Genomic DNA, 27539 nt, shown 5'->3' on the forward strand with positions numbered 1-27539 from the left:
AGAACACTAGTAGAGGATCAATTCCAATTCTTCTTAGGCTTCCCTGCACTAGTACAATAGTTGTGGATAACAGAAATCTAATGTCTAATTTGAATTCCTGTCTTCATTGTGTAAGATTAAAAAAAAAAAAAAAACTCATATCCAGAGAGGAGTAAAGACTTGTTTAAACTCATGTCCATAAGCATCAGTGGTAGAACTGTAACTGAACCCACATCCTCCCCTTGCAGGCCACACTCACCTTGGGGAATTGGCACTTTACCTCCTCCAGGGAAGAGCAACAGTATCTTTTTTTTTTTTCCTCCAGTATCTTTAATCAGGTAATATAACATCCTCTTCCCTCAAGAAAAGAGAAAGATCTAATGGTGGAAACTTAAGCATGGTGATTGGAGCAATGATTTTGTGTTTTCAGCAGAAGGGCCAAGGGAAGCAGAGTAGTGGTGGTGGTGGTGAAGGATGCTTCTTAGGTAAGCAACACACTGTAGGGCCCAAACTGCTACACCTCAGGCCAAGGTACCCAGCACAGTGTTCTCTGCATTGACAAATGGCCTTGACCCTGGGGAACAAAGAAGCCAGATTATTTCCAATCCTCTATCCAAGCTGTCATCAGCTAAGGAAAAAGTAGCTATGAGTGAGGGAAGTTTATTTTAAGATGGGAGTTGATCATTTGTTTTCTTCCTGTTCATAGCACTAGGGATGTTAATTACAATTCTGAATACTGCTTAACAACAAAGGCAGTAAACATGTGACACTGAGCTCAGCTAATGAGTATTATTATCGTTTAAAAGTTCTGACTTCAGCAATTACACACTAATAAAGAGGAGTGTTCAGATGTGAGGCTCAACCCAGGGGGAATTTAAGAGGACAACTCACACCTGTCTGGAGAGCTGAATCAGAAGTTTACACAATTCCATCTTGAGTTCAGTTCACACCTCTCTCTCTCTAGAGGTAGTTTAGAAACAAATTTCTACCATCTGTTTCTCTAGATAATTCTTTGGAGGAACTGAAGGCAGGAGAATCAAGTTAACAAACCTGAACTTTTTTTTGTCTTCGTCAGTAATTACAGAATTAGAAGCCTATGTTTCTACCCTTCCAAAGCTTCCAGCCATTTCAGCACAATAGTATGAAATGAGATGTGGGTAAAAGCAAGAAACATGGGAGTATTTGTTTTCTCTCCTTCATACCCCGTGCCCCAAAATTGTTGTCTCTGAGACACTAGCCAACTGAAAAGAAAGGAAGAAAACACTTGGATTGTAGGATCTTAGAAGATTGACTCCACAATCCTAAACCAAGGATCTTGACACCCTGACTTCTTTTCCTGGGTACCTGCTCTAGGAAATGTTTAGGATCAGAGCCCTGGGTTGGCAATCTTTAGCTTTATTAGGAACAGTAATAAATTTAACATTGTTATCTTAATGGACCAGACTAATACTAATTCACTTTTGGAGTGGCAGGGATGGGGGAACCTGGAGCATAAATGAGATTCCAAAGCCGTCTGCAAAAGGACCCAAAGTATGATGGGAGGAGCCAGTAGACCATTTCGAATGAGGCATGTGCCTAAAAACAAGGACTTTCTTTCATGGCCTGGGAGTAAGGCCTGCTGGCAGGAATGGGAGGGACCACGTAAGTCCACAAAGCCCTTCTGTGATACATAGCATGCTGCAAAGTCTGGCTGGAAAGTGGGAGCAGGGCCAAGATTCCACAGAGGCCAGAGGTCTAGGCCAGGCCCTCCCCACACTCTGTCACCTTTTTCTGAGCATGTCTCATGCACAAGTCCCATGGTAACCCCAAACCTCAGGTTGTGAAGAAACATGTCTTTGTTTTCATCTGCATTTCCCCCAGGTAATCTGAACATGGGACGTTTTGCAAACAACCATTACTATTTTACGGATTGGGGATTCTGAAAAATCTCATTCTGGGAAAGGCTAATGTCAGTCCCTTTCCAAATGCTTTAACTCTTCTCCTCTGGGAAGCCCTTTCAACTGCTTCAACTCCTTCACTTCTCCTTTCCTGTTTTGCAGCCTTTGATCATGTATCAATAGGTGGTTGCTTGTATGAATCATCTTCTGAAGCAGTCTCTAACAGCAGCTGTGTATCCAGCTTGCCTGACTCTGTGGCCCAGTCCTGATGGGTCCTCCAGAGATGACTGTGAGGAGAGTGGTAGGGTTCAGCAGTCCACCTTTCTCTCAGCGACAGCCCGCTGGGAAGAACATCACTCACTAAAGACTGGTTTCTCCTCTTACAGTGAGCGTCTATGGTTCCAACTTCAACAAAATGAAAGCCTGTTCCTGGGGCACTTTCAGTCATTCTCAGGGCCCCTCCACTGAAGCAGACGGGGCCCATCACCACCCCTGGTTTATGTAAGAGGAGCTGGTCACTTTGCTCATCCAGTCACTCAGAGCAAGGACTAGCATGCTCCCTCCCTGTCAGTCTGTACTTTTCTCCAAGCACCACACCACTTCCTCCAGGCATACCTACTCTCAACTGGACTCCAGAGCAAATGCTCCTGGGCCAGGGTTGGGGACCTGGAGCAAGCAGGTATTAGTGTGTTTTGCCCTTGACCCACCTTTCCCCTTGAGGGAACTCCTGTGTTCTGCTTCAAGCAATCCGAGAACCCCAAACTGACCTTCCAACCAGTCACTTGGGACCTTTTTCCTGCTGCCTCTTGGCTACACATACTCAAACCACTTTGCACTGGAATATTTATTTATTTTTACTTGGCAAAAAGTCAAGTGCTACATTTTGAAAAACAAAACCTCAAACAATCAAATGCATTACCCATCACAGAAGAGGGTCTGGCAACAGTACAAAACATTCTAAAATTATTTTTTTATACAAGTAGGTTTAAAATGAGTTCTGTGAGAACTAAGAAATCTACAGCTTGTAGTTTAATAATAGAAAAAAATTAAGACAATTAAAAGATCTGTAGCATCCAGCATTTTGCTTAATTCCCTGTTTATAGCACCTATATCTCTAGGTTAGAAGATGAGAATTCTAGAACCTAAGGTGTATGCCTTGCAACACTATACAGGGTGGACTTGCTGTCTCCCCTCCCCATCAGCCCCCACCACCAAAGAGAAGACACTTTTTTTTTTTTCCAATCTCCTCAGCTACACCCAGAGCAGGGGGGACAACTGGGAAAGCGACTTGGACACTAGAGTGCAGGAATATGACTTCTTTCCCCCAGAATGGGCTGCTACCAGACTATGTGCTTAGAGTGGTGGAGGAATGTGGGGGTGGGAACAGCTCTTATCTGCAATATGATGTATAAAAAACCAAGGAGTAACTGGTCAGTCAGTTGCCTGCGAGTTCAAAAACCTCAGACTGAACAGTTCAAGGGCGGAACAAATCACTGATCACATTGCTGCTTTTACATGCACAACGCTGTTGGCTGTAGGCCACCCCGTCGCCATCCCAGGGCTGAGCCAACAGAGTGGCTCCACTGTCTTCAGAAAACACACATTCCACACATGAGGCACTCACTACACACAGATAAATCCCCTGCTCATCCCCACCCTCCTGAACTGAACCCATTTTAGAAAACACAAGCAAAACCCACTGGGGAGATTAGAAGAAAGGCAAAGAAGTTTCTCCTCAAAGCCAAAGGGACCAAAGCATGTGAATTTTAGCAGACCTGAGGTCTCCCATTCCAGGTCCCTGAGAAACCATATCAGGTCTTGTCTGAAAGGAGGGGGAGGGAGGTTGGGATGGAAATTCTTTTTACCAAGTCCCACCAGACCTTCTGCAACTGCCAGAGCCGCATTTTGAACTGAGACTCTGATGTTTTGGGGGTAGTGGCCATGGATTTGACCAGATGGGAAATTGAAGTGGAAGTGACACACACACAGCAATGTCCTCCCCCAGGGGACACACAGAAGGGGAGAGGCAGGTGGGAGATGGATTACTCTGGGGTCCTGGCATCAGAGTCCCAGGAAGCTTTCAATCGAACTCAAAGGGTTTCCTACTGGTGATTTGTTTTCCTTTCTATTTTTACTTCCTATAATCAGTGTTGTTAGACTTTACAAAACAAGATAAAGACCAGTCCCAAAGCTGGACTCTGTGAATAAAGTTGTTTCTTTTATAAATATTTTAATTACAGTAATCCTCACTCCAGGTAACTTCAATGACACACAGTACTTGCAGGCACACAAGTTCTCTCTCACACACACACACTACACATACAATACACACACAGCCCCCAAACTTTCACAGAAAGTCTAGGACAGCAATTATATAATTATAAAGGAGCCCTACCTCTCAAGAGTGAAGTAAGGGTGAGAACGACTATGTCAATCTAAGGAACCCAGAAAGGGGAGAGTGTGTGTCACTTAAAGAAAAAATACAAACAGGAATTAACAATGTCTAGTTGAGAAGCCAGAAAGAAAAAAGATAGTAAAGTTAAATTCTGTTTACCAAAGAAAGAAAAAACGAAACAAAAAAACAAAAAGTCCTTTAGATTTCTGTACAGAGGTTCTTCCTATCAAGTGCTTAAAGCATAGGCAAACTCTGGTGTTCCCACTAAAATATGAGGGCCTCACACAATTGGAAAAAAATCAAAAGAAGAAATGGAAACTGAAGATGGAAGTTAGTGTAAATCTCTGCATTTTGGGAGAGAGTTGGTTGTCATTAACTCCAGAGCCCAGCATAGTTTCCATGGAGCCCTGAGGGGAGGGGACCTCCTGCCACAAAGAGTTTCGTTCCGGACGAGTCGTAGCAGTGGGTGTAAACAGCATTGGGGAAGAAATCAATGTCTGAAAAGTAATTCCTCCAGGTTTCATCATGATTCTATGGGGGAAAAAAAAAGAGACTCTGTTAGCACTTGCAGGGGGTGGGGGGCAGAAAAGGTGAAAGAAGGGACAAGAATGCTTTCTGGGCCCCTTGAAAGGAGAAGGTCCTGTTACGTATCAATGGATCCCAGGAGACTGGTGCTCATGGACTTGGGGCCCCATTTTTCCAAATGACATTAGGGAGGAGCCAAGTAGGATGAAGAAATGCTACGCAACCCTAAGGTCTTCTCAGGACTGCTGGAACCAATGCTTTAATAATTCACTGGTAGTGTCAGGGGGGGAGGCTCCTTCTCCTTCTGACTGTTATCACCTGCAGGTTATCCTGGGTCAACTGATGTGTCTTCTGGGCCTCAGTTTTCCCATGGATGTGCAGACACAAAAACAACAATCATGGGATAGTGTCTTTACCTGCCTCTTACTAGTGAAAAACTATGATGTGTTAGTAGGGGTGGGAACGTAAAGACAACTTTTCTGTCACTGGCCAGTAACCATGTGAGGCCCGGGCTTACTCACCAGCCAGCCTTTGCCAGTTGTTAGTTTCAGGTTCTCTCCTGCGAGTTTGGGCTTGGACCCGTAACAAGCTGAGAGCTTCTCTTCCAGGAACCTCTGAGCTCGGATGTCATAGAACAGCAGGGAGCCCTGCCCTGTGCCCACAGTGATGATGTGCTCATAGAAGCTCACTGATCGGATCCCTGAGAGAGAGAAAAGTAAAAGGGCGATCGGATCTGCGAGCCCGAATTTCTCTGGCATTGAGTTCACATGCCACCCCGACATACCATAGCACCTTTCCTACGGCAGACCTAGCTCACGCACAAGCCAAAGCACCGTGATGCCATACTGGCCCTCCACACATTAACAGGACCCTTCCCGTAAGCCTCAGAGAAGTGCCTGATGATGTCTGAGATGCTTGTGGCTTAGGACCGCAAGTCTGCCCTGAACCTTCTTGCCTCCCCTTGGCTCACTCTGTATCATCCTTCATCACTCTGAGCTCTTCTCCATCATATGTTTCTAACCCACACTGAAACTGAGGGTAATGTGCATATTTATAAATCATTACATTAACAAGGACTTTCTTGTATTTGACCTAAAACCACTACCATGGCACGGCAAGAGGTCTTTATCTGGTATTAAGTGTGTTAGGAGAGTGGCAAACCGCCTAGAACTCAAGACTCAAAGATGCAGAGTCTCTCACTTGTGAATTTAAGACAAGTCACCTAACACATCTGCTGCATCTGTGGATTAAATAAGAGCATGCGATGCAAAGAGGTTTCACTAGTATTTGTGAAATCAGTATCTTCTTATTAGGTTTGAATGCCACTCCTATAACAGTAACCAAAATCTCTTCACTGCAGACATCATTCCTGCCAAGGCAATTTACTCTTTCCCTTACCTACACACAGTTACTCTCTCAGTTCTGAAATGTAAGTATTTCAAAGATAACTAAAAACAAGCCCCAAACAAAGGCCGTATCTGCAACATCTGCATGAAAATAAATACTACTTGAAAGAGAGAAGGGAAGCTAAAGTGTAACCCATGCAGTGCCTTTTAACTGCAGCCACGCTTTTACAAGGGGGACAAAGGAGAGAGAAGAAGAAAACACACTGTTAAATTGGATCCTCTAGATTCTGGTCCCTGGGCTGTTCCCCCACCAACCCAGTGTGATGCTGGGCAAGTTATTTAACCGATCTGGGTCCTAGTCTCCTCCTCTATAAAATGGGGTGTAAACTGCCTTCCACAGCGTTCTTTGTAAGATGAAATGAGATGGCTGACTGAAGTATTCTAAAATCTTTAAGTACAGTACAAGCATGCCTTTTTATTCCTCAATAAAGAATGAGGGTGCCCTCAGAGAGAATATGCTATTAAAGATTGGTGGTGGTGGTGATGGTGGGGTTTTGAAGTCTAGTTCATCCAGTGGTCAGAACTAAATATCTTCTTTATCTTTACTGACAATCAATATACAATGCACTGCAAATGTTCAAAGTACACAATGTGAATTTTAACATATGTATATATCCACGACACCATTACCACAACCAAAATAATCATTATCACCCCCAAAAGTTTCCTCATAGCCCTCTGCAAAATGCCCCTCAGTCGACTGCATCATCCCTTAGCATAAAATGAATTTTCTAGTTCAGGCAGAGTTCCAACAAAAAAACTAACACAGGAAAGAGAGTAGGGTGATGTGAGGGAGTACGGAAACCACCAATATCCTGACAGTTGGTTTCCATCAAAGGCTTCTGTGACCACACATTTGTCTAAAGTGTTTGAAGCTTGGCTGCCATGCAGGCATTCCAGCTCCCCTGTGTTACCAAACACCTTCATAAAGATCTCTGTACTGTCTGGAAACCAATATAGAAACAGAAGGTGAAAAACCAATGGCAATGCAGCTGTAAGCCTGAGGGGCACACAGGGCTCTTACCACTGCCACGCTCCCTGGAGCAGACAGACTTGACGTTGTATGATGGCTGCCGCGGATCCAAGAAAGAGACGTGAGCTTGGGAGCCCACTGCATAGACTGACCATTCATTACCATAGGCCAGGCACACATTTTCACGGCAATACGGCAGTTTGGTGGAGAGGAGCTGAAAACAGAGAGGGGAGAAAGGTAACCACGGTAACACTAGAGAGTATACAGAAGGGCGCTGTTCTTTGCTGCCCACCTCTGTGGGCTTTCCTCATATACAAGACATGCAAAGTCAGAGATCAAAAGACATGTATTGTTCCATCCCAAGGCATGTTAGAGAAATAAAGGGTGGTGATAATAAACAAGATCTAGGTACTGAAGAGGACTGGTTAGGGGAAAAGGTCAAGCTGGAATTAAATAATGAGAAGCAGAGAGAAAGGCCAAAAACCACAGGCTGTTTCCAGGGATAACTCCAGGGCACTAAAGCCAAGGGCCCATCTGTTTTCTCTCCCAGGAAGAGCCTAACCTTCTCACTGATCTTCAGGTAGGAGACCTCGTTTCTGGCTACCTGCAGCCTAAATCCCCCACTGTGTGGTAGCTTACACTACAGAAAGCACACTCGTGGCTCTGCTCAACCCAGGCAGCCCAATCAGCGCTGACCCTGGATCCTTATCATTTAGCCAATCTTCAGAGCCCACTGAAGTTGAGGCACCCAGAAAGGGTGGTGGAGGCCAAAGGCTCCTGCAACATGAAGGAATCAGTGATTCCTGGAGCTCTGCTTCCTCTTGAAAGAGATTCCATCAAAGAAGGAATAAGTCTCAAAGGCCTCTGGGACAAGAACAGAGCAAAGGACTGACAGGTACATTTAGCTTTAGGCAAAAGCTGCTTGCAAATATTGTAAATTCATACCTTGCATTAGAGAAAGAAATGGCAACCTACTCCAGTGTTCTTGTCTGGAGAATTCCATGGACAGAGAAGCCGGGCAGGCTACAGCCCATGGGGTTGCGAAGAGCTGGGACACGACTAAGCAACCAACACACATACCTTACATGATTATTTTGGAGATGACTTCTTTTAATTGATTTTTGTCAACAACTCCTAACATTTAGGTTTGCCTGCCCTTACAATGCTGCAAAGAGTGCACAATGCATAAGCAAATACTGAGATGCATTGTGGAATGGAGGACTGCGAGTTAGAGGAGTCTCTCAGCAGGCCCTTGCAATGTGAACAATGTGAAAGCATCACCCCACTGACTTCTTAAGATTTTCGAGAGAGGCAGGCTAGACTCAGAAGTTCATGTACCACGTGATCACACGTCCAGACACTTCAAGAATCCATGTTTTAGATAAGAATGAAAAATTCCGAGAAGATTACAGTATTTTAAAGGTGAAACTACTAAGTCATGTTCATCACACCTTAGATAGGGTATTTTCAGTCTTCCAGAGATGAAAGTAGCCATCCAGCGATACTGCTCCCAATTCCTGCAAAAGCAATGAAAAACAGGTCATACACACAGCAACTAACATACAACAGTAACCAGGAGAATACCTGCAGGATGGGGTCCTCCATTCCTCACTTGGATCCCATGATGGTGCCAGGGATTATCAGCCCCTCATCTCACCCTATGAAATGCAGCTGGACAACATAGTAAAGCAAGGCTGCTTCTTGAGAGAACCCAAGAAGCTGGTCCAGGCTTGAACGGAGACACTCAAGGTTCAAAAAACCAGTAGCATACAATCATACACATGACATCCTGTTTGACAGTTAGAACAGAGCACACACATGAAAGCCAGTTTTGTAAGTCTCAGTGTGAGAGCTTCTGTAAGTAGAGGGTCTAAGGTAGGAGATAAGTCTACCCCAACCCCTAAACATGGATGAGAGATGGGAGGCTAAGGGAACTAGCCCTCAAATTGTGGTCTGACTCAAATTTTGGGAAAAGCCTTTCTTCTCTTATGGGTCTGGGTCTTCAAACCAGCAGTCTATTTAATAGTTCAGTTTCAGGAGATCTGACTTAGATGATTAAGACTTGATGGAAGCATTGAGAAGAGGCTGTGAAGAATGAAAAGAAACTGAATACAAGAGAGAAGAAAGTGAGTGCACATAGGAAAATCATACCCAAAACAAAGCACCTGCAAGGTCACGTGCAGATGAGAGACAGATCAGAATGGCCCTGGGGAAACTCTGAGAGGTTAACAGACATGAACCATGCAAAGAATACTCACTGCAAGGGGTAGGTTTCGTAATTTTAGTTATCATCTTTCTCAGAGAGAGATTGTTACTGAGCATCCCTCAGTCTTCAAGAGATGCCACTTGGGCTCAGAACCAAGTTATGCAGTAAGCTCTGACTCGGGAAAAGAGAAGGGAAGTGCATCGTCCAAGACATAAGCCAAGAAACTGAAGCAAGGGGAATAGGCTTCAGGGACCTCTGCCAAGCTCATACCTTGTTCTTGTTGTTGAAGGCCAGAGCCCGGACCTTGCAGTTGTCAGGGTTTGTGTCCTCCTTGGGGATGTCCTTTAAGGCCTTGTGAGTGATGTGAGAATACACAGGGACTCGCGACACATTGTGCCTTGCATCACTTTTGGTCAACACATCATCTGTCACCTCCCAGAGTCCCATAGAACCATCACGCGAGCCTGCCGGGCAAGGAAACCATGGGTATCAGACATACCAACTCGCCACGAGACAGTCCCACAGAAGCCAGAAGGACTTTCTTAGCCTAGTCCTCTGGGCACCATGTTCACGTGTGCAGAAGTCTGGCCAGTGGCCCAAACCAAAACAGAGAGCAGTATGCATTTTAACAGCTACACTGAGAGGATGAGTCAACTGAAGTGTAGGAGATGATATATAATCATATATATGTATATTTTTTTGACCATGCCTGTCCCACAACCTGTGGGATCTTAGTTCCCCAACCAGGGATCGAATCTGCACCCCCTGCATTGGAAGCGCAGAGTCTTAACCACTGTACTGCCAGGGAAGTGGTTACATCAAAATGTAACCTTTAAGTGTAATGTGGTTGGTGAGACTTTTCAAAAGAGAACATAATACATTTGACAAAGCTCAGTAATGTTCCAAGCCAAATGCTCAGGTTACTGGGGCATGAATGCACAGGTGATTTCTACTAGGCAACAGGATCTGGCAACTTCCACTCTAGATCAGTGGTGCTGAACATTTTCTAGGTCACAGTACCTCTTCTTCAGACTTAGGAATGTTAAAGACTTCTTTCTGTGGAAAAATACACCAGGATCTACATTGCACACTCAACTTCAGGGAGGTTCCTAGGCCCCTTAAAAGGACCACAACTCCTGAATTAAGAATGAGTGTTCTACATAAGATGAATGCTTAAACATAAATTGTTTTCCTTAGGAAGCAATAATGAAGCACTTAAAACAGGTCTATTGGATAGATATAAAACAGTATCAAGAACCATGAAAACAATCCTCAAATTCCTTTCAGTATCAATATTTGCCAACATTCCTTTCAGACCAGAAGGTCCCCCTGCCACACTTTAAATCTCCTGAATACTTCACAATAAAAACTGTGTAACATGGGAGAAATATCACTCAATTTGTTTGCACCGTAAGGTCTGTGGACAGGTTCAAAACAGAGGGTTCAATGTGTGTGAAATCCAGAAAAGGACACCAAGAGAAGGGCATATCTAGAAAACTATGTAAGAGTTACAATGCAAGTTAAAAAAATAAAACACCACAAGCTTTATTATGAAAAATGTCAAGCATGTTGAAATGTTGGAAGAATTTTACAATGAATTATATACTTACATCTAGAGTCTACCATCAATGTTTTTCTTATACTTGGTATATCATACATCTATCTATCCCTCTAAATGATCCTATTTTAACCTAGTAATGATCCCATTTTAACAACTGGAATATGTACTAAAAAAAGACTAGCAAGATGTATTTTACAATGTTAACAGTGGCTATCTCTAGGCAGAGATTGTGTGGGTAATGCTTTCCTTTTTTATTTGAATTTTTAAAATTCTTATAACAAACATATGTTACTTTTGCAGTAAGGAAAAATTTATTTAAAGAACTAATCTGGCAGCAACATGAAGATTAGATTAGAGGAGATAAGACTAGAATCAGAGAGAAAATATGGAAGGACATTGGGATAATTCAAAAGACAGATGACAAGCACCCAGAGAGGACAGAAAATAAATTGATGGGTATAAGAGATATTTTAGAAAATCCTATCAACAGGGCTTGGTAATCTACGGAGACTGAACAGTCTTAGTTCCCTGGCTGTGTGCCTAGGTAGTAGGTAGGAGCATTTACCAATATGTCAACGGTAGGGAGAGGTGTGGTCCTGGGAGGGAGAGGATGAGTCTGAATACCCTGAATCTGAGGGGAATGTTCATCATCAAGGGGTTGATGTTCATCAAATGTGAACATTAACACTGGTTAACAAGTATTGAGCATTTTCACTATGGCAGCCACTAAACACTAAATCATTTATCTTCCCAATGACCCTTTAAAGTATGTATAATCATTATCCATGTTTAAACCCAAGTCTTAAAAAGACTTAAGTAACTTGTCCTCTATGCTAATAAGCGGTAGGACCAGGATTCAAATTCACATCTTTATTATCAGAGCCAATATTCTTTTTTATAATGCAGCAAAACCTATTTTAATGTTAATGGTACATCATTCTTTTTTGGTAAATAATAGAACCTTGTTTATACCCAATTAAGTAAGACATCTACATTGACTTAGAACTACCTGAACTTTCTTGCTGATGTGACCTCTCAGAGTATGAAATTCCTGATTTGGATGTAAATGAAGCATAACTGAAAATTCAACAGCTTCTTTTTTTTTTTACTGCACTGTGCAGATTATGGGATCTTAGGATGCCAACCAAGGATCAAACCCAGGCCCTCTGCAGCTAAAACGTGGAGTCTCAACCACTGAACCACCAGGGAAGTTCCTCCCCAAAAATCTCCCCCCTGCTCTCCTGCACAGCTGAATGTTGGAGCTATTAATATTTGCAACTGAGCTGCTTACTGCAAAATTTTGAGGCCATTTCTCAATCTTTATATATATCACTCCTCCAAATTAGGCTTCTTATTGTCTCTGCACCTATTATAGTTTTAAAATGTATACTGTGATTTTACTCTTTAGCTTCTACAACTGTATGTGGTGGTGTGTATCCTGCACACAGCTTGTCACAGGGCATTTCCATCACTAGGGTAGGGAGGTGTACCAACTTAGATTTCCTCAATTTAGATGGCAAAATTATATATTAGGAACATTGATGGGTTTTTGTTGTGTATGTAGTTTTTATTTATTCTACAGTTTAAAAGGAAGGTATGTTCTATATTATAGAAGATGAGAATAGTGCATTTAGATTTTAATCTTTCTTTTTTTTTTTTTTGCTGCTCCATGAAGCATATGGGCTCTTCCCCAATTAAGGATTAAACAGGACCCCCTGCATTAGAAGTCTTAACCACTAAACCACTAGGGAAGTCCCTAGATTTTAATTTTTTACTATTAGTATTAGTTGACTTACAATATTCTATTTGTTTCAGGTGTACAGCACAGTGATTCAATATTTTTATAGATTACACTCCATTTAAGGTCATTATAAAATAATAGCCATATTTCTTTGTGCTGTACAATATATCCCTGTTGCTTATTTTATACATAGTAGTTTGTACTTAATTCCATACTTCTATCTTGCCCCCCGACCCCCACTGGTAGCCACTAGTTTATTCTTTTTCTGTGAAACTTTTTGTTTTTATACATTCATTTTATTTTTGGATTTCACATTCCAGTGATGAGTTTTTGTCTTTCACTGACTTATTTCACTAAGCATAATACCCTTCAGGTCCATCCATGTTGTTGAAAATGGTAGAATTTCATTCTTTTTTAATAGCTGACTAATAGTCCATTGTGTATATATACCACATCTTGTTTTTTCAATTTTTACTTTACATTGGAATATAGTTGATTAACAGTATTGTGTTACTTTCAAGTGTACAGCAAAGTGATTCGGTTATATATCTATCTATCTATTCTTTTCCAAATTATTTTCCCATTTAGGTTATTACAATATATTGAGCAGAGTTCCCTGTGCTATATAAGTCCTTGTCGTTACCTGTTTTAGCTTTTTAGATGTGCCACGTGGCTTATGGATTTTAGTTTCCTACCCAGGAACTGAACTGGTGCCCTTGGCAGTGAAACGCATAGTCTTAACCACTGGACTGCCAGGGAATTCCACAGCTACCTATTTTATTAAATTTTATTTTGGCTGCTTTGGGTCTCGGTTGTGGCACATGGGATTTTCACTGCCTCATGTGGCACTGTTCGTTGTGGTGCAGGGATTTTCCAGTTGTGGGGCTCCGGAGCACGTGGGCTTAGTTGCTCCTCAGCCTGTGGGATTTAAGTTCCCTGACCAGGGATTGAACCTGTATCCCCTGCATTGGCAGGTGCATTCTTACCCACTGCACCACCAGGGACGTCCCCTGACCAATTTTTAACTGGGCTGTTTATTTTTTTATAGAGTTGTATGAGCTGTTTATATGTTTTAGATATTAATCCTTATTGGTCATATCATTTGTAAACATTTTCTCCCATTCCATAGGCTGTCTTTTTTTGCTGTTTCCTTTGCCTCAGGAGATCAAATAAGACATTGCTATGATTTATATTAAAGAGAGTTCTGCCTATGTTTTCTAGGAGTTTCATGGTTTCCAGTCTTACATTTAGGTCTTTAATCTATTTTGAGTTTAGTTTAGTATATTGGTGTGAGAAAATGTTCTATCAATAATTTCATTCTTTTACATATAGCTGTCCATTTTCCCCAGCACTTCTCATTAAAAAGACTGGTTTCTCTCCATTGCATATGCTTTGCCACAGATTTACTGACCAGTTTTACTTCTTTGTTCTGTCCCATTGATCTGAGTGTCTTTCTGTGCCAGTACCATGCTGTTTCAATGACCACAGCTTTGTAGTTTAGTCTGAAGTCAGGGGGCATGCTATCTCCAGCTTTGTTCTTTTTTTTAATCTCAAGATTGCTCTGGCAGGAGTGCCCTGGTGGTACAGTGGATGAGAATCCACCTCCATCGATCCCTGGGGCAGGAAGACTTCACATGTTGTGGAGCAACTACACCCATGTGCTACAACTACCGAGCCTGTCCTCTAGAGCCCAAGAGCCACAACTACTGAGCCCAAGTGCCTAGTGCCCATGCTCCACAACAAGAAAAGCCACCACAATGGGAAGCCTGCACACTGCAACAAAGAGTAGCCCCCATTCTCTGCAACTAGAAAAAGCCTGTGTATAGCAACGAAGACCCAAAGCAGCCAAAAGCCAGCAAGCAAACAAACAAAATTTTTTTAAAAACTGCTCTAGCAATTTGGGGTCTTTTGTGGTTCCATATAAATTTTAGGACTGCTCTAGTTTGATGAAAAATGTCATGGGTATTTCGGTAAGGACTGCATTAAATCTGTAGATTGCTTAGGGAAATACAGCTATTTTAACAGCATTAATTCCTCTAATCCAAGACCATAGGATATCTTTCCTTTCCTTTATAACATCTTCAATTTCCTTCATAAATGTTGTACAGTTTTAAGAGTATAGTTCTCTCAGAATCAATATTCTTTCTTCTTTTTAAATTGAAATATAATTGATTTATAACACTATATTAATTTCAGGTAGATAACAAAATGACTCAGTATTTTTGCAGATTATATTCCATTATAGGTTATTATAAGATGCTGAGCATAATACCCTGTGCTATACAGTATATCCTTGCTGCTTTTTTATTTTATATACAGTAGTTTATATCAGTTAATCCCATACCCTTAGTCTGTCCCGACTCCCTCCCTCTCTGTTTTGGTAACCATAAGTTTGTATTCTATATTTGTGAGTCTGTTCCGGTTTCAGAGCCAGTATTCTTAAAACCTGCTTACTGTTCACAAAATGTAGTCTTGGAAGCTATCAGTCTGAAAACATAGAACGCTCCCAGGGTATATTGAAAAAGAGAAGGAAAGCTCTTCAAAAAAGCCAAGTCCTGGCTCCCAACAAGCCCATTTAGTTCAGGTTACTGTCATACACATAGTCCCTATAGAGGGAACGTGCTTCAGACTTTGCCTTTCAGGAGCTCTAAATTCTTGGGGAGACAAATAACAGGGAATCCAAAAGCTTCTGAACCACTACTGAAAAATTTTGAACCGTGACGATGTTTGTCCATTAGACTTCTCTTCCTTCCTTGCTGTTTTCTATTGCCTTGCAAAAATTCCACAGAAAGAAACATTTATGTTTCCTTAGCTTTGTTTGTAGCAGTTCTAAACATGGGCTTTGAACTGAGAGCTGGCTTCAGATCCTGACTCCATCCCTCACTGTCTCTGTAGTCTCTGGCAAATTATAACTTCTCAGAATCTAAATCTTCTTAATTGTGAAATGAGGCTAACAATGCAAACCTTCTAGGATTGTTATGATGGTTCTAAGAAATAACATATGAAGTACTTAATTTAGCAACTCTTGTGATTTTTAAAAATCTGGAATGGGCGATTATATTTTTACATATATATGCAGGCATGCTCCATCCCTCAGTCATGTCTGACTCTCTGCAACCCCATGGACCATAGCTCCTGAGACTCCTCTATCTATGGAATTATTCAGGCAAGGATACCGGAGTGGTTGCAATTTCTTCCTCCAAGGGATCTTCCTGACCCTCATCTCTTGTGTCTCCTGCAATGGCAGGTGGATTCTTTACTGCTGTGCCACCTGGGAAGCCAGGTACCCAAAAAAGCTGGCTGGCACTCTGAGCCTACTTTCTAGGCTGCTGTGGGTATTCAGAAAGCATCTGAGTATCTCTTCACTCATTTCCATGTATTTTTCCTGACTCTTCTACCATTGGGAGGGGAATTCCCCCAACCCTGTACAGCTTTATTAACATTATAGAGTTGTACAGAAAATGATAATTGCTCCTAATATTTTCCAGAGCACAACTTTTCCAAAAGCACTTTCCCAACTATTGTCTCAGCAAATTGCAACAAAATGTTGAAGCTAAGGAGCCATCACACAGGCTCTTTTAAAAAAGGCAGAGTATGAGTAATAAGTGTGCCAGTACTTCCAGTACTTTCCAGATTAGGAATATACAAGGGACATGACTTATCCAAGGTCACATGCTAAGTCAGAGAAAAAGACTATACGAGGTTTTCTGGCCCCTGGCTGATGGTCGGTTATTGGGCCATTTCCAGTCCCGCTACTATCCCTTTTCTAACTTCTAGCCTCCCTCCCACCCTGCCACACCAGAATTCCTTGCAAAAGGGCAATTTACCAGACACGGCCATAGTGTCACTGATCCACGCGATGGAAAAGATCCAGTCCTTGTGTCCGTCCTTCAAGAGGAGGGCGTGACGGGTGCGGGAGGCGAGGGGGGAAAAGAAACGAGTAAAATGAGGATAGCAATGCACGCCCCTGAAAAGCTTAAAAGGCTGAATGAAAGTATCTCTAAAAATTACAATTCCCATCTCTGGTGATCACAACCCAAATGGCATGATCCTACAATCTTTAACTTTCTGTCTTGAGAAGCTCAAAGCTGGAATGAAACTGACTGGCCTACGGGCTGTAAACATGGCCGGTGGACACACTGCTCCAGCACTCTATCTCTCGATGTCTTACCTGCAGCTCCTACACACCATTACCCACCTCTCATCCCTCCAACTTCATCCTGGCACTCTCCCCTTTGCTTCCTGGGACAACAGCTAGAACCGACCTCTATGTTCTTCCATCTTCTGAACTCTCTTCCTCAGACATCAGCACGGCTTGTACCCACATTTCCTTTAAGCCTCCCTGCTCAGTGTTATTCTTATCAAAGAAGCCTTCCCAGAAAATAGCATCCTCCACCACACTCTCTCCCTTTAGCCTGCCTTTACTCTTCTCCATGGCACTCACCGCTCTGACTTACTGCTGGTACATTTCTGTTGGTTTATATGCCTCCCTTCACTTGAGCACAGGCTTTAAGAGGATAGGGGAGCTTTGTCTCTTTTATTCACTGCTACATCCCCAGAGTCTAAAACAATGCCTGGCCACAGAAGGGTCAAAAAATAGCTGCTGAATGAATAATTTAACAAACTTTTCTGACCATGGGCAGTAGGAGATGTGTAAACACTGTGGACTCAAACACCAAGTCACTGCTGCTGGCATCTGAGGTGTGCTGCACGCACCTTTATCAAACATACCTTCTGCCAACATCTGAAGCTCTCTGTGGGGAGCGCAGTACCCACTCTGAAATCTCCACACCCACATCTCACCATTACAACTCCTCACCCCCACCCCAGCCCCCGAGTCAGCAGTAAGCAAACTATTCCTTCCTGAAGGGCTTACGGGAGGAAGGTCCATGTTACCTGCTGGGCTCTGTCTAAAAACTTACATCTCCCACACACACAGGATCTAGTGTAGGCAGCCGGTAGATGGCAAGACTATTAGGGTTGTCTCCTCCAGTGGCTAACAGTGTTCTAGAGGGATTCAGCTCGATGGCATGGATACCGCAGCCCTGCTGAGTCACACATCCAGGCTCCCGGTCCTTCAGAATGGGAATCTTGGTGATCTGGCTTGTCTGGACATCCACTACAAATAGCTACAAGAGAAAAGAGATAAAGAAGGTGAAGTTTCTCTTCAGTGTGGCTGACCTTGGATATAAATATCCATTCATTCACTCAGTTATCCATCAAACATTTAATTAATGTCTACTAACTGCAAAGTCAGGGCTACACTAGTCAAATGAAACATGTAAATAAGAAAACATAACAGAGATAGGTGTAGTATGTTATATAAACACAGAAGAGGAAGAAGTAAATTCTGCCTGATATTCAAAGATGGCTTCAAAGAAGACTTGTATTAGACTTTGGACCTAATAAACCTGATGAAAGGTTTTCTACCAGTGCAACCGTATTATGTATCACTAATTCTTAGCAACACATGTGTAGAAAACTATAAACAAAACACATCACAACCACTATTAGACCTAAGTATAAACCATACCGGGTTTGCTAGAGCAACCTGAGATATGAGAGAAAAAGATATTCACATCTCAACTACTCATCTGTCCTGTGTCTCCATGTCTCTGCTTATGCCGCTCCTCCTGCCTGAAATGCCCTTATCCACTTCTGTAACAAACCAACCCTCTTTCGTTCTCCAAAATTCAACTCAGAGAAATGATTGATAGAAAAGATCAGTCTTAGAGAAAGGGCATTCATTCCCAATGGAGTCTATTATTAAACTCTTTATGTGTCAATGATTCATTCCTTTATTTGCTCACTGAGTCAGCACCAATTCAATGCCAAGAACTGTTCTAGGTGTGAGAAACCTAACTACTAGGAATGATCTCTGTCCTCATATACCTTATAGTCTAGGAAGTTCATTTAAAATTCTATCAGCAAATCCCAGCGTGAAGCCAAAACATGTCAAATCTTTGTATAAACAACCTACTGCTTGCATAGAAAGATCTATGAAAGGAGGAAGTAGGTAATTCTTAAATTTAAAATAGAAAAAGAAAAGGAAGAGTAGCTAGAATAAAAGTGTCAAGCAGAGACTGGTGGGGAGGGGTGCGGATTTTAAAAAGAAAGGAAGAGTGAGGGGAACCACTCCCAAACCTGTAAACCCTGACAACTATTTAAGGCTAAGCCCCACCTAACTGGCACCATCACCGATGTGTCTGACAGGCATTTTCAAATTTTCAAATTCAATGTGTCTAAAACAAATTATCTTCTTCCCCTAATTGTTCATTTCATCTGATACCACCACAATCTGCTCACTCAAGCCTGGGATTCACCCTAGACTCCTAACTTCCTCCTAAATATTCTTACAGTTGGCTCCTTCTTCATCCTCTCTTCTCCGCACGACTTGCCTTCAGGAAAGGCCATCAACAAAACTATACTCCACACTATAATCATTCATCTTCCTAAAGAATGGAAATCCTCCCATGTCCATTAAAAAATATCTAATAGTTCCCCTTCCCTTAAATTTGACTTCCCTGGTGGCTTAGACAGTAAAGCATCTGCCTACAATGCAGACCTGGGTTCGATCCCTGGGTTGGAAAGATCCCCTGGAGAAGGAAATGATAACCCACTCTTGCCTGGAAAATCCCATGGACAGAAGAGCCTTGTAGGCTTCAGTCCATGGGGTCACAAACAGACGGACACAACTGAGTGACTTCACTGTCACTTTCCCCTGAATTCAAGCCCTTCAGCATGGCATCAAGATTCTCCTCAGCGTGGCCCCTATCTATCTCTCCGGCTTCACATCCTTCCATGGACGTTATACTATAGAAAGAGGTGCTTATAAATTATTATAGTAGTAAATAGTAAATGTCGCTCAGTCGTGTCCGACTCTTCGTGACCCCATGGACTGCAGCCTGCCAGGCTCCTCCGTCCATGGGATTTTCCAGGCAAGAATACTGGAGTGGGTTGCCATTTCCTTCTCCAGGAGATCTTCCGAACCCAGGGATCAAACCTAGGTCTCCCGCGTTGTAGGCAGACGCTTTTACCATCTGAGCCACTGGGGAAGTCTTATAAATTATTACTCACACAAAAATCTTCAATGATATATACTGACTTTATTTCATGGTTAGGCTGTTCCAATGCCAGAAATGCTTTTGCCTACTCTTCTCTTTACCTGGCCATTATGTCCTTACGTTTCATGATTCAGTTCAGACATGTCCTCTCCTAATATTTCTTAATGTCCAGGCTGATTAAGTTCCTCTCTTGCAGGCTTCCAAGACAGCCCTCTACTCACAATACTTAGATCTTATCACAGTTTTAAAATATTCACTTGTCTCTCTTCTCCATTAAGCTAATAATGCCCTCTCAATTCCAAGAGCAGGGGCTTTATCTTATCTGGTTCTGTTCTCCTGCCCTAACAACACAGAGCTATACAGTAAGCACTTAAAGAGTAACCACCTTACCGGGGCCTGCCCAAAGATGTTAGGGGATCCCTATGTCCCTGCACTCAGAGTGGGGCCCTGGAGCTGAGTTCATCTGATATAAGCCCAGATGTCCAGATCACAGCATTGTCCTGGGGTGGCCTCCTGGCTCAGGGAGAACCAGTCTAGAGCCTAGATTAGACTAGGTCATTCAAATTCTCTCAGCAGTATGGAACTGGCTGTTGGTGCTAAACCAAACTGGGTGGCCATTTTCTACCAAAGCCATTCCCAGAGAAAAGGAAAACAGTAAATTTATGAAGCCACCCCTGGGTCCTAGTGGCTTTCCAGTTCCCAGCTGTTTCCTTCTGAGATCCAGGAATATTTTCTGCTCTTGGGGTTTGCGAGCTAGCCCTTCCAAGAAATATGACTGCGTTTCTTACTCTTTTACAGCCTGCCAGATTTCTCTGTCCATTAATTCTCCAAGCAAGGATACTCGAGTGGTAGCTATTCCCTTCTCCAGGGGATCTCCCTGACCCAGGGGTTGAATCTGGGTCTCCTGCGTTGCAGGCAGATTCTTTACCATCTGAGCCATCAGGGAAGCCCTAACCTAACCAACACAGCCCCTCAAATATTAAATACAGCAAAATTTACTGCCCACTTACGCCTCTGTGTTTTATGGGACAACGTACCCGTAATATGTCAGCTTCTAGACCACTGATTCTCAAACTGCTTATCACAATAACCTGGGGAAGTTTCTTTTTTAAAAAAACTACAAAACAAAAAATAATTCCCATAGTCTACCATAAAACTCCTTCAAGTAGAAAGTTCTGAATTTTGGGCCAGTAAAACTGAATTTTTGTCAAGAATCTCCAGGTGAATTTACTGACTGCTCAGGTTTAAAAACCACTGATCTAGAGCTGTGCTAGTCAAAGGAACATCTGGAAGGTTGCTGGAAACCAAGAATCTCAGGCCTCACCCTAGACCTACTAAATCAGAATCTGGAGTTTCTTAAGATCTCCAAGTACACGGAAGTGTCTGAGAAGCACTGGCGTAGAGACAATCTGCTCTGTACACTAAGGACAATGTATTTGATAAGAAACAACCCTATACCTTAAACAAGTCTCCATTTCTGCCTCCCAGAAAAGAAAAGAGAAAAGGCTTTATTTATTTGCATCCAAGAGAGTCTTACGTCCAACCTCTCCAGTTTTGGACTGGGGAGGGGTCTAGGTTTAAGAATGCTTACTTAGCAGCTATGTGAACTTGATCAGTCATTTAACCTTTCTGAATCTTGCTTATCTAGAAAACTTAAATAATATTATTTATCTAATATGGCTGCTAAGAGATTTAATAAAATGTGAAGTATCTAGTACAGGGCTCAGGACAGAACAGGTGCCTTACAAGTACTGGTTCAGAGATAGTCTATTCTAATGTTTTGTTTCATTTCGCAGGTTTTAAGACAGAATAGATGAACAAAATTTCATACAAGGGAGATGCAAATGGCTGGCTCTGTAAAGGAAACCGAGTTTACCTACAACCTCACCCTCACCAAGGAATGACAAAGCAGCATGTGAAGGAGGGAGCCCCCTTGCTTTTTCAAAGGAAGTTTAAGAAATGTGGATGGGATGCCACATAGTGTCTCCCCAAGCTGTGTGACAAGGTGCCAAGGCTTCATACAGCTCCTGTAATATTTCCCAGAATGGGACTGCTCCCCACTCACCTACTGGGATACCTGCCAGCAACCAGCAGCATGGCAGGGTAGGCTTGAGGCTTAATGGCTCCCTGCAGCTTATAAGTTAGGGCAGAGGGAAAAAAAGAAAGCAAATGCCTTACAATCAGGAAGATTCTAAGACCAGCGAGGACACCTCTGCCTGCATGTATCTCCCTACAGACATATGTAACTGTGCCTACACAGAAAGCCAGGATGGCTTAATAAAATGGGGGGAGGGGAGATTCACAAGGTCTCTAAAACTCAAGAGTGTGTTAGGCGGAAGCTAGTGGAGAAAGGAAAGTAAATCCACACAGGAGGCACAGATATCAAGATGAACTATACAGAGTCAGATAATTAAAGGCCAGAGGGCAGCTTAAGTCTGAGAAAGCGAAGAGGACTGAAACCTAGCAGAGGAATACATTCCCTATCCCCAACAGAGACATGGAGGGGGACAGGAGAGAGCCAAGACCAAGAAACACAGCAAAACAATGGTTAGCCAATATGCATCAAAGATTAAAAATGTGTAAATGCTGCAATTACGCTAAGGAAATCATGACAAATGAATAGCTTTAATTACAATGAATTCCATTTACTTATTTATTATTTTTTTTTTTTTTTTTTACTGCACTGTGGCACGTGGGATCTTAATTTACCAATCAGGGATCAACCTCATGCCCCCTGCAATGGAAGCATGGCGTCTTAACCACTGGACCATCAAGGAAGTCCCAAGTTACAGTGACTTTTAAACTAGTAAACCACCACAGGCGATTGGGAATAACCACTCAGTGGATTATGATACAGCCTTTAAGAATGATAGAGTGGAGGAGACTTACTAACACGGAAAGTTTCTCATGCTGTTATTAAATGAATACCCTTTTAAAGACCTAAGTCCTGGAATGTTAATTTTTTCCCTCAATAAACACATATGACATGCATTATTTTAAAAGAAAAGGAGGACTTCTTTTCTGGTGGTTAACAATCCACCAGCCAATACAAGGGATGCGGGTCTGATCCCTGGGTCCAGGAAGATCCCACAGGCCCCAGAGCAATTAAGCCCGAGCACAACGGTAAAGCCTATGCTCTAGAGCCTGGGAGCCAGCCCACGTACTACAACTACTGAAGTTACTGCACCGCAACAAAGAGTAGCCCTGGCTCTCTGAAACTAGAGAAAGCCTGCAGGCAGCAAGGAAGATTCAGCATAGCCAAAAAATACATAAATAATTTTAATTAAGTTTTGAAAAAAATAATTTAAAAAGAAGATTGAAGGATAAGCAAAAGAATTGACCAACTAGCCTCATTTTACACAAATCTTCATTTCTTGCCATGAATAATGAAAAATAAATTCTATAGTATTGAAGGATACTAATACTTAGTGCATAGATTATTCAGAAGAAAACAAGATACTCTCAGCTTTTTGTTCCCTAGAGAATCTTAAGGCATAAGCTATTTTACTCAGAATTAACAGGAAGCCTTATCTCTAAACTGCAAACTACTAAAGAGCAGATTGTCATTATACACTAATTATCTGGTATACTGAGAGATCATAAGCTTTTAATAATAACAGTATTAAAACAATAATATAATCTTTTCCCCTCATTCTTATTTCCTGAGCATTATAGCACAAAGACTTAATAATAATATGGTTATATACTGCCCACTGAAAGGCAAGACCCCTCTCCAGGTGTTATTTGGAGCTCAAAACACTTGTGTGACTAAGAGGGGAAACTCTTTTGCCCTCTTAGCAGCTGCTCCTGCTAAGTCACTTCAGTCGTGTCCGACTCTGTGCGACCCCATAGACGGCAGCCCACCAGGCTCTGCTGTCCCTGGGATTCTTCAGGCAAGAACACTGGAGTGGGCTGCCATTTCCTTCTCCAATGCCATATATCCTACACCACCTTATTTCCAAGTTCCTTCTTTACACCCTTTCCCCAGAGAGGAGGTATATTACATAACTGCTCCATCTTTGTCAGCAAACAAGACAAGCAATGAATGAAACTGGGCAAGGCCACTTTCTCCACTGCTTTAGGATAAGAAAATACAAGATTCACCTAGCTGAAGGTAACAATTTTTTTTTTTTAAATTATAGAGTTTACTGACAATACTTTATCTATAATACCGGAAATTTAAAACCGCAGGAAATATTGTTCAGAATCATATCTCTTGTCAAGTCTGTTTTCTGTTTTTCATTTGTCAAGTGCCTATTCAGTTCTTAACCACATGCGTGTATAATGGTGCATAGCTATAATCAGGAGAGAGAGCATTCTGTACCTCATTACATTTAACGTATCAAAAGCTCTGCATGTTATTACAGTCTTCACAATCATGTCAATGGCTCCATAATATCACACAGATTTGATTTACCATAAATTACTTAAGTATTCTAGCATTAGCATTTTGATTAAAAATAGCTTCCAATAATTATTGTTATGATTAGGTCAAAGGGCATAATATTTTAGGCTCTTCATTCAACAAATAATATATCCCAGGTCTTTGAAACATATGTTACATTACTTTCAAAAAAGGGTTTTAGTGGCATTATAAATGTATTATCTATTCCGCTGTATTCTTATCAGAACTAGGTAACACTTTAATTTGTATACAGAAAACATCTTTTATCTGAATCCTTTTCATGATGAAATTAAATATAATTTAATTATATTTTCTCATATAAATAATATCTACATGAGTAATTTTTAAATGCTTAAGCTATTTGGGATAAGACTAACATACAAAAAACAGGTCATTCACAGGGTAAAAAAATGCCAGCTTCTTATCTTTGGTGTATATAAATCTGGCCAGAAATACACCTAAAGAGTAGAACCATCAAACTACTGCTACCACTTCCTCCTCCACCACTGCCATTAATCACATCAACAATTTACTAAGCACATATTCTAGGCACTTCGCTAACCGACCTCTTATTTAATTTTCTTCATGACTCTGGTAGGCAGATACTACTTGTTCCATTTATTTTAAAGGTGAAAGAAAGGTTTAGGAGTAGATATTGTTCAAGGGTACAAAGCTAATAAGAAATGGAGCCCAGGACTTCCCTGGTGGTCCAGTGGCTAAGTATCCATGCTCCTAATTCAGGGGGTCCAAGTTTGATCCCTAGTCAGAGAACTAGATTCCACATCCTGCAACTAAAATCCCGAAAGGAAAATCAAAGATCCTGACTGCCGCAGCTAAGACCTGGTGCAGCCAAATAAATAAGAAATGGAGCCTAGATTCAACTCATGAATCTCTGAATCCAAATATACAATACAGAATGACTGAACCTTATTCATAGTAAAGTGAAAGTGAAAGTGAAGTCACTCAGTCGTGTCCGACTCTTTGCGACCCCGTGGACTGTAGCACATCAGGTTCCTCCGTCCATGGGATTCTCCAGGCAAGAATACTGGAGTGGGTTGCCATTTCCTTCTCCAGGGGAATCTTCCCGACCCAGGGATTGAACCCAGGTCTCCTGCATTGCGGGCAGACGCTTTTACCTCTGAGCCACCAGGGAAGCCCCTGACTAAAGTTTACTCTAACTCTTCTAGTAGAGAGACTAAGAAATTGGAAACTAATGACCTAAGTTAAGATTTGACCTAAAAAAACAACAGGCAGGGACTTCCCTTGGTGGTGCAGTAGTTAAAACTTTCAATGCAGTAGGGTGCAGGTTCAATCCCTGGTCAAGCTTCATGGTGAGGTCAAAATATAAAAATAAAAAAGAATTTCTTGCTCTGTCTGTTAAGACCCATAACAGGCATATAAAGAAAATAATTATTTATCAAGGGCTTCCTCAAAGTGATTACATCTAACTGGTTGCTGAACATATTTTTTTTGGCTGCACTGGGTCTTTGTTGCTGCAAGCGTGGTTTGTCTAGTTGCAGCAAGTGGTGGCTGCTCTTCACTGCAGTGCATGGACTTCTCATTGCTGAGGCTTCTCTTTATTGTGGCTCTCAGGCTCAGTAATTTCGGTGCATGGGCTTAGCTGCCCCATCCCGTGGCATGTGGGGTCTTTCTAGACCAGGGATAGAACTCGTGTCCTCTGCATTGGCAGACGGATTCTCAACCACTGGACCAGGCAAGTCCTACTAAACAGATATTAACCAAGATGCCTACAAGGAAATTCTTCCAGATCCATTAAACATGATGTCCCATCTGTGCCCTGAGTGTGGTTTAGAAAATACAAGGAAGATTCAAACAAATGGTCTAGATTTAAAAAGATGACAAATATATATATATATATATATATATATTACTGCTATATAGCATCAAGTCTAAGCCAGTGATTCATATAAAAACTGCCTATAAGTTTGTTTAAAATTCCAATTTCTAGGTTTCAATGAAGGAAAAATCCTGAATTAGTCGGCACCAGCAAACTTGCATTTTAAACACATACCTCAAGTGACTATGATACAGATAACAAAGGCCTACGCAATCAGAAAGAAATCAAATACACATCAATTTAGAAGAATATGGACTTGCAAAGGAAGACTGAAGGAAAAGTCCAAGGAAAACAGGAACCAAATGAAGTAACTAGACTATCTTATTAACTTTCCTCAGGAAGTTAGCAAACCTTCACTCTCAGTAACCTGGGTTTTCCCATCTTCCAAGCCTCCAGGACTGCCAGAACAGGCCATAAATTCACCAGGGACATGCTGCAAAGCATGTGACTCAAATCTCCAGGTGAGAAAGGTGATTAACAGGATTATTTATTATTAAAGACTACACATGAGTCTAGGAAAAAGAAAAAATGTTATCCAAAGGAGATTCAGTTAGTCTCGTCAACCAAACACCCCATGACTTGAACTACTTTCTCTTGTTTCTGCCCAGCATCAGCCAAATGAGTCTATCCAGGGTCCCTCCACACTCCTTGTGTGTTCTGGACTCTGCTATAAAATGGACATCCCTGCTTCCTTTCCACTGCAGAAGCCTCTTCCTCCTCCAGGAAATCCCCTCTGAATATCCTAGCTAGGAATGACTTCCTTCTTGGAGCAGTCCTGGCTGACACTTCTAGTGAGGTATCTATGTTGTCATTCACTTTGTCCATAGCTATTGAGACCAGTAGCTGTTGAGACCAGTAACAGGCATATAAAGAAAATAATTATTTATCAAGGGCTTCCTCAAAGTGATTACATCTAACTGGCTGCTGAACAGGTTTTTTTTTGGCTGCGCTGGGTCTTTGTTGCTGCAAGCGGGGTTTGTCTAGCAAGTGGTGGCTGCTCTTCATTGCAGTGCATGGACTTCTCATTGCTGAGGCTTCTCCAATCCCACACAAAGTAGCGTTCTGCTATCTTTGGGAGAAAATCAATAAATGTTTATAAATTTAGTAAAAGTAGACACAAACCACAAAATTGTCCTACTACATTTTAGCCAATGAAATGGAGAAACATTATCCTATTTCTTCTCACATTCAAAAACTGTCCTGATGAAAACTTCCCCACTTAACGTATAAGAGGGACTGATGGCCTCTAAGGATCTGAAGGCCTGTAAGGCCATTCAAGTGGAATCAGTTTAAGAAACCAGAAGCTGCAGTCCAACCATAATTCTGGGTTGAACCCAGTTGCCACTTTTGGGTTAGTTTCTTCCATTTATCTCCTAGACCAGGAAACACATGAAGAATCTTGCTTAAGGTCAAGCTGGAGAGCAACACTCCTAGATATCACCAGGAAAAACTCATTCCTCTGATTCTCACCTTGAACCAGATCCAGGTACCACTCACAGTCCAACAGAAAAAAATGCCTATATGTCAGCTTGACAAGAAGTAAAGACAG

The 27539-nt window shown here is 41.9% G+C and overlaps 1 protein-coding gene across 1 annotated transcript in view; it reads right to left on the minus strand.

Moving 5' to 3' along the window:
- Positions 1-2718: 2718 nt before the first annotated feature.
- The window catches only part of DCAF12 (DDB1 and CUL4 associated factor 12), a 35545-nt gene continuing 10724 nt past the window's right edge, over positions 2719-27539 (minus strand). The window contains exons 3-9 of the mRNA XM_068973806.1: positions 17586-17792; positions 16491-16551; positions 9632-9825; positions 8607-8672; positions 7207-7369; positions 5298-5476; positions 2719-4782 (exon numbers count right to left, since the gene is read on the minus strand). Coding sequence (XP_068829907.1) covers positions 4624-4782; positions 5298-5476; positions 7207-7369; positions 8607-8672; positions 9632-9825; positions 16491-16551; positions 17586-17792 — 1029 coding nt within the window. The 3' untranslated portion in view covers positions 2719-4623. The remainder of the gene's footprint in view (positions 4783-5297; positions 5477-7206; positions 7370-8606; positions 8673-9631; positions 9826-16490; positions 16552-17585; positions 17793-27539) is intronic.

This window comes from Capricornis sumatraensis, chromosome 6, assembly GCF_032405125.1.
Source record: "Capricornis sumatraensis isolate serow.1 chromosome 6, serow.2, whole genome shotgun sequence".
In the NCBI taxonomy this organism is placed as follows: Eukaryota; Metazoa; Chordata; class Mammalia; order Artiodactyla; family Bovidae; genus Capricornis; species Capricornis sumatraensis.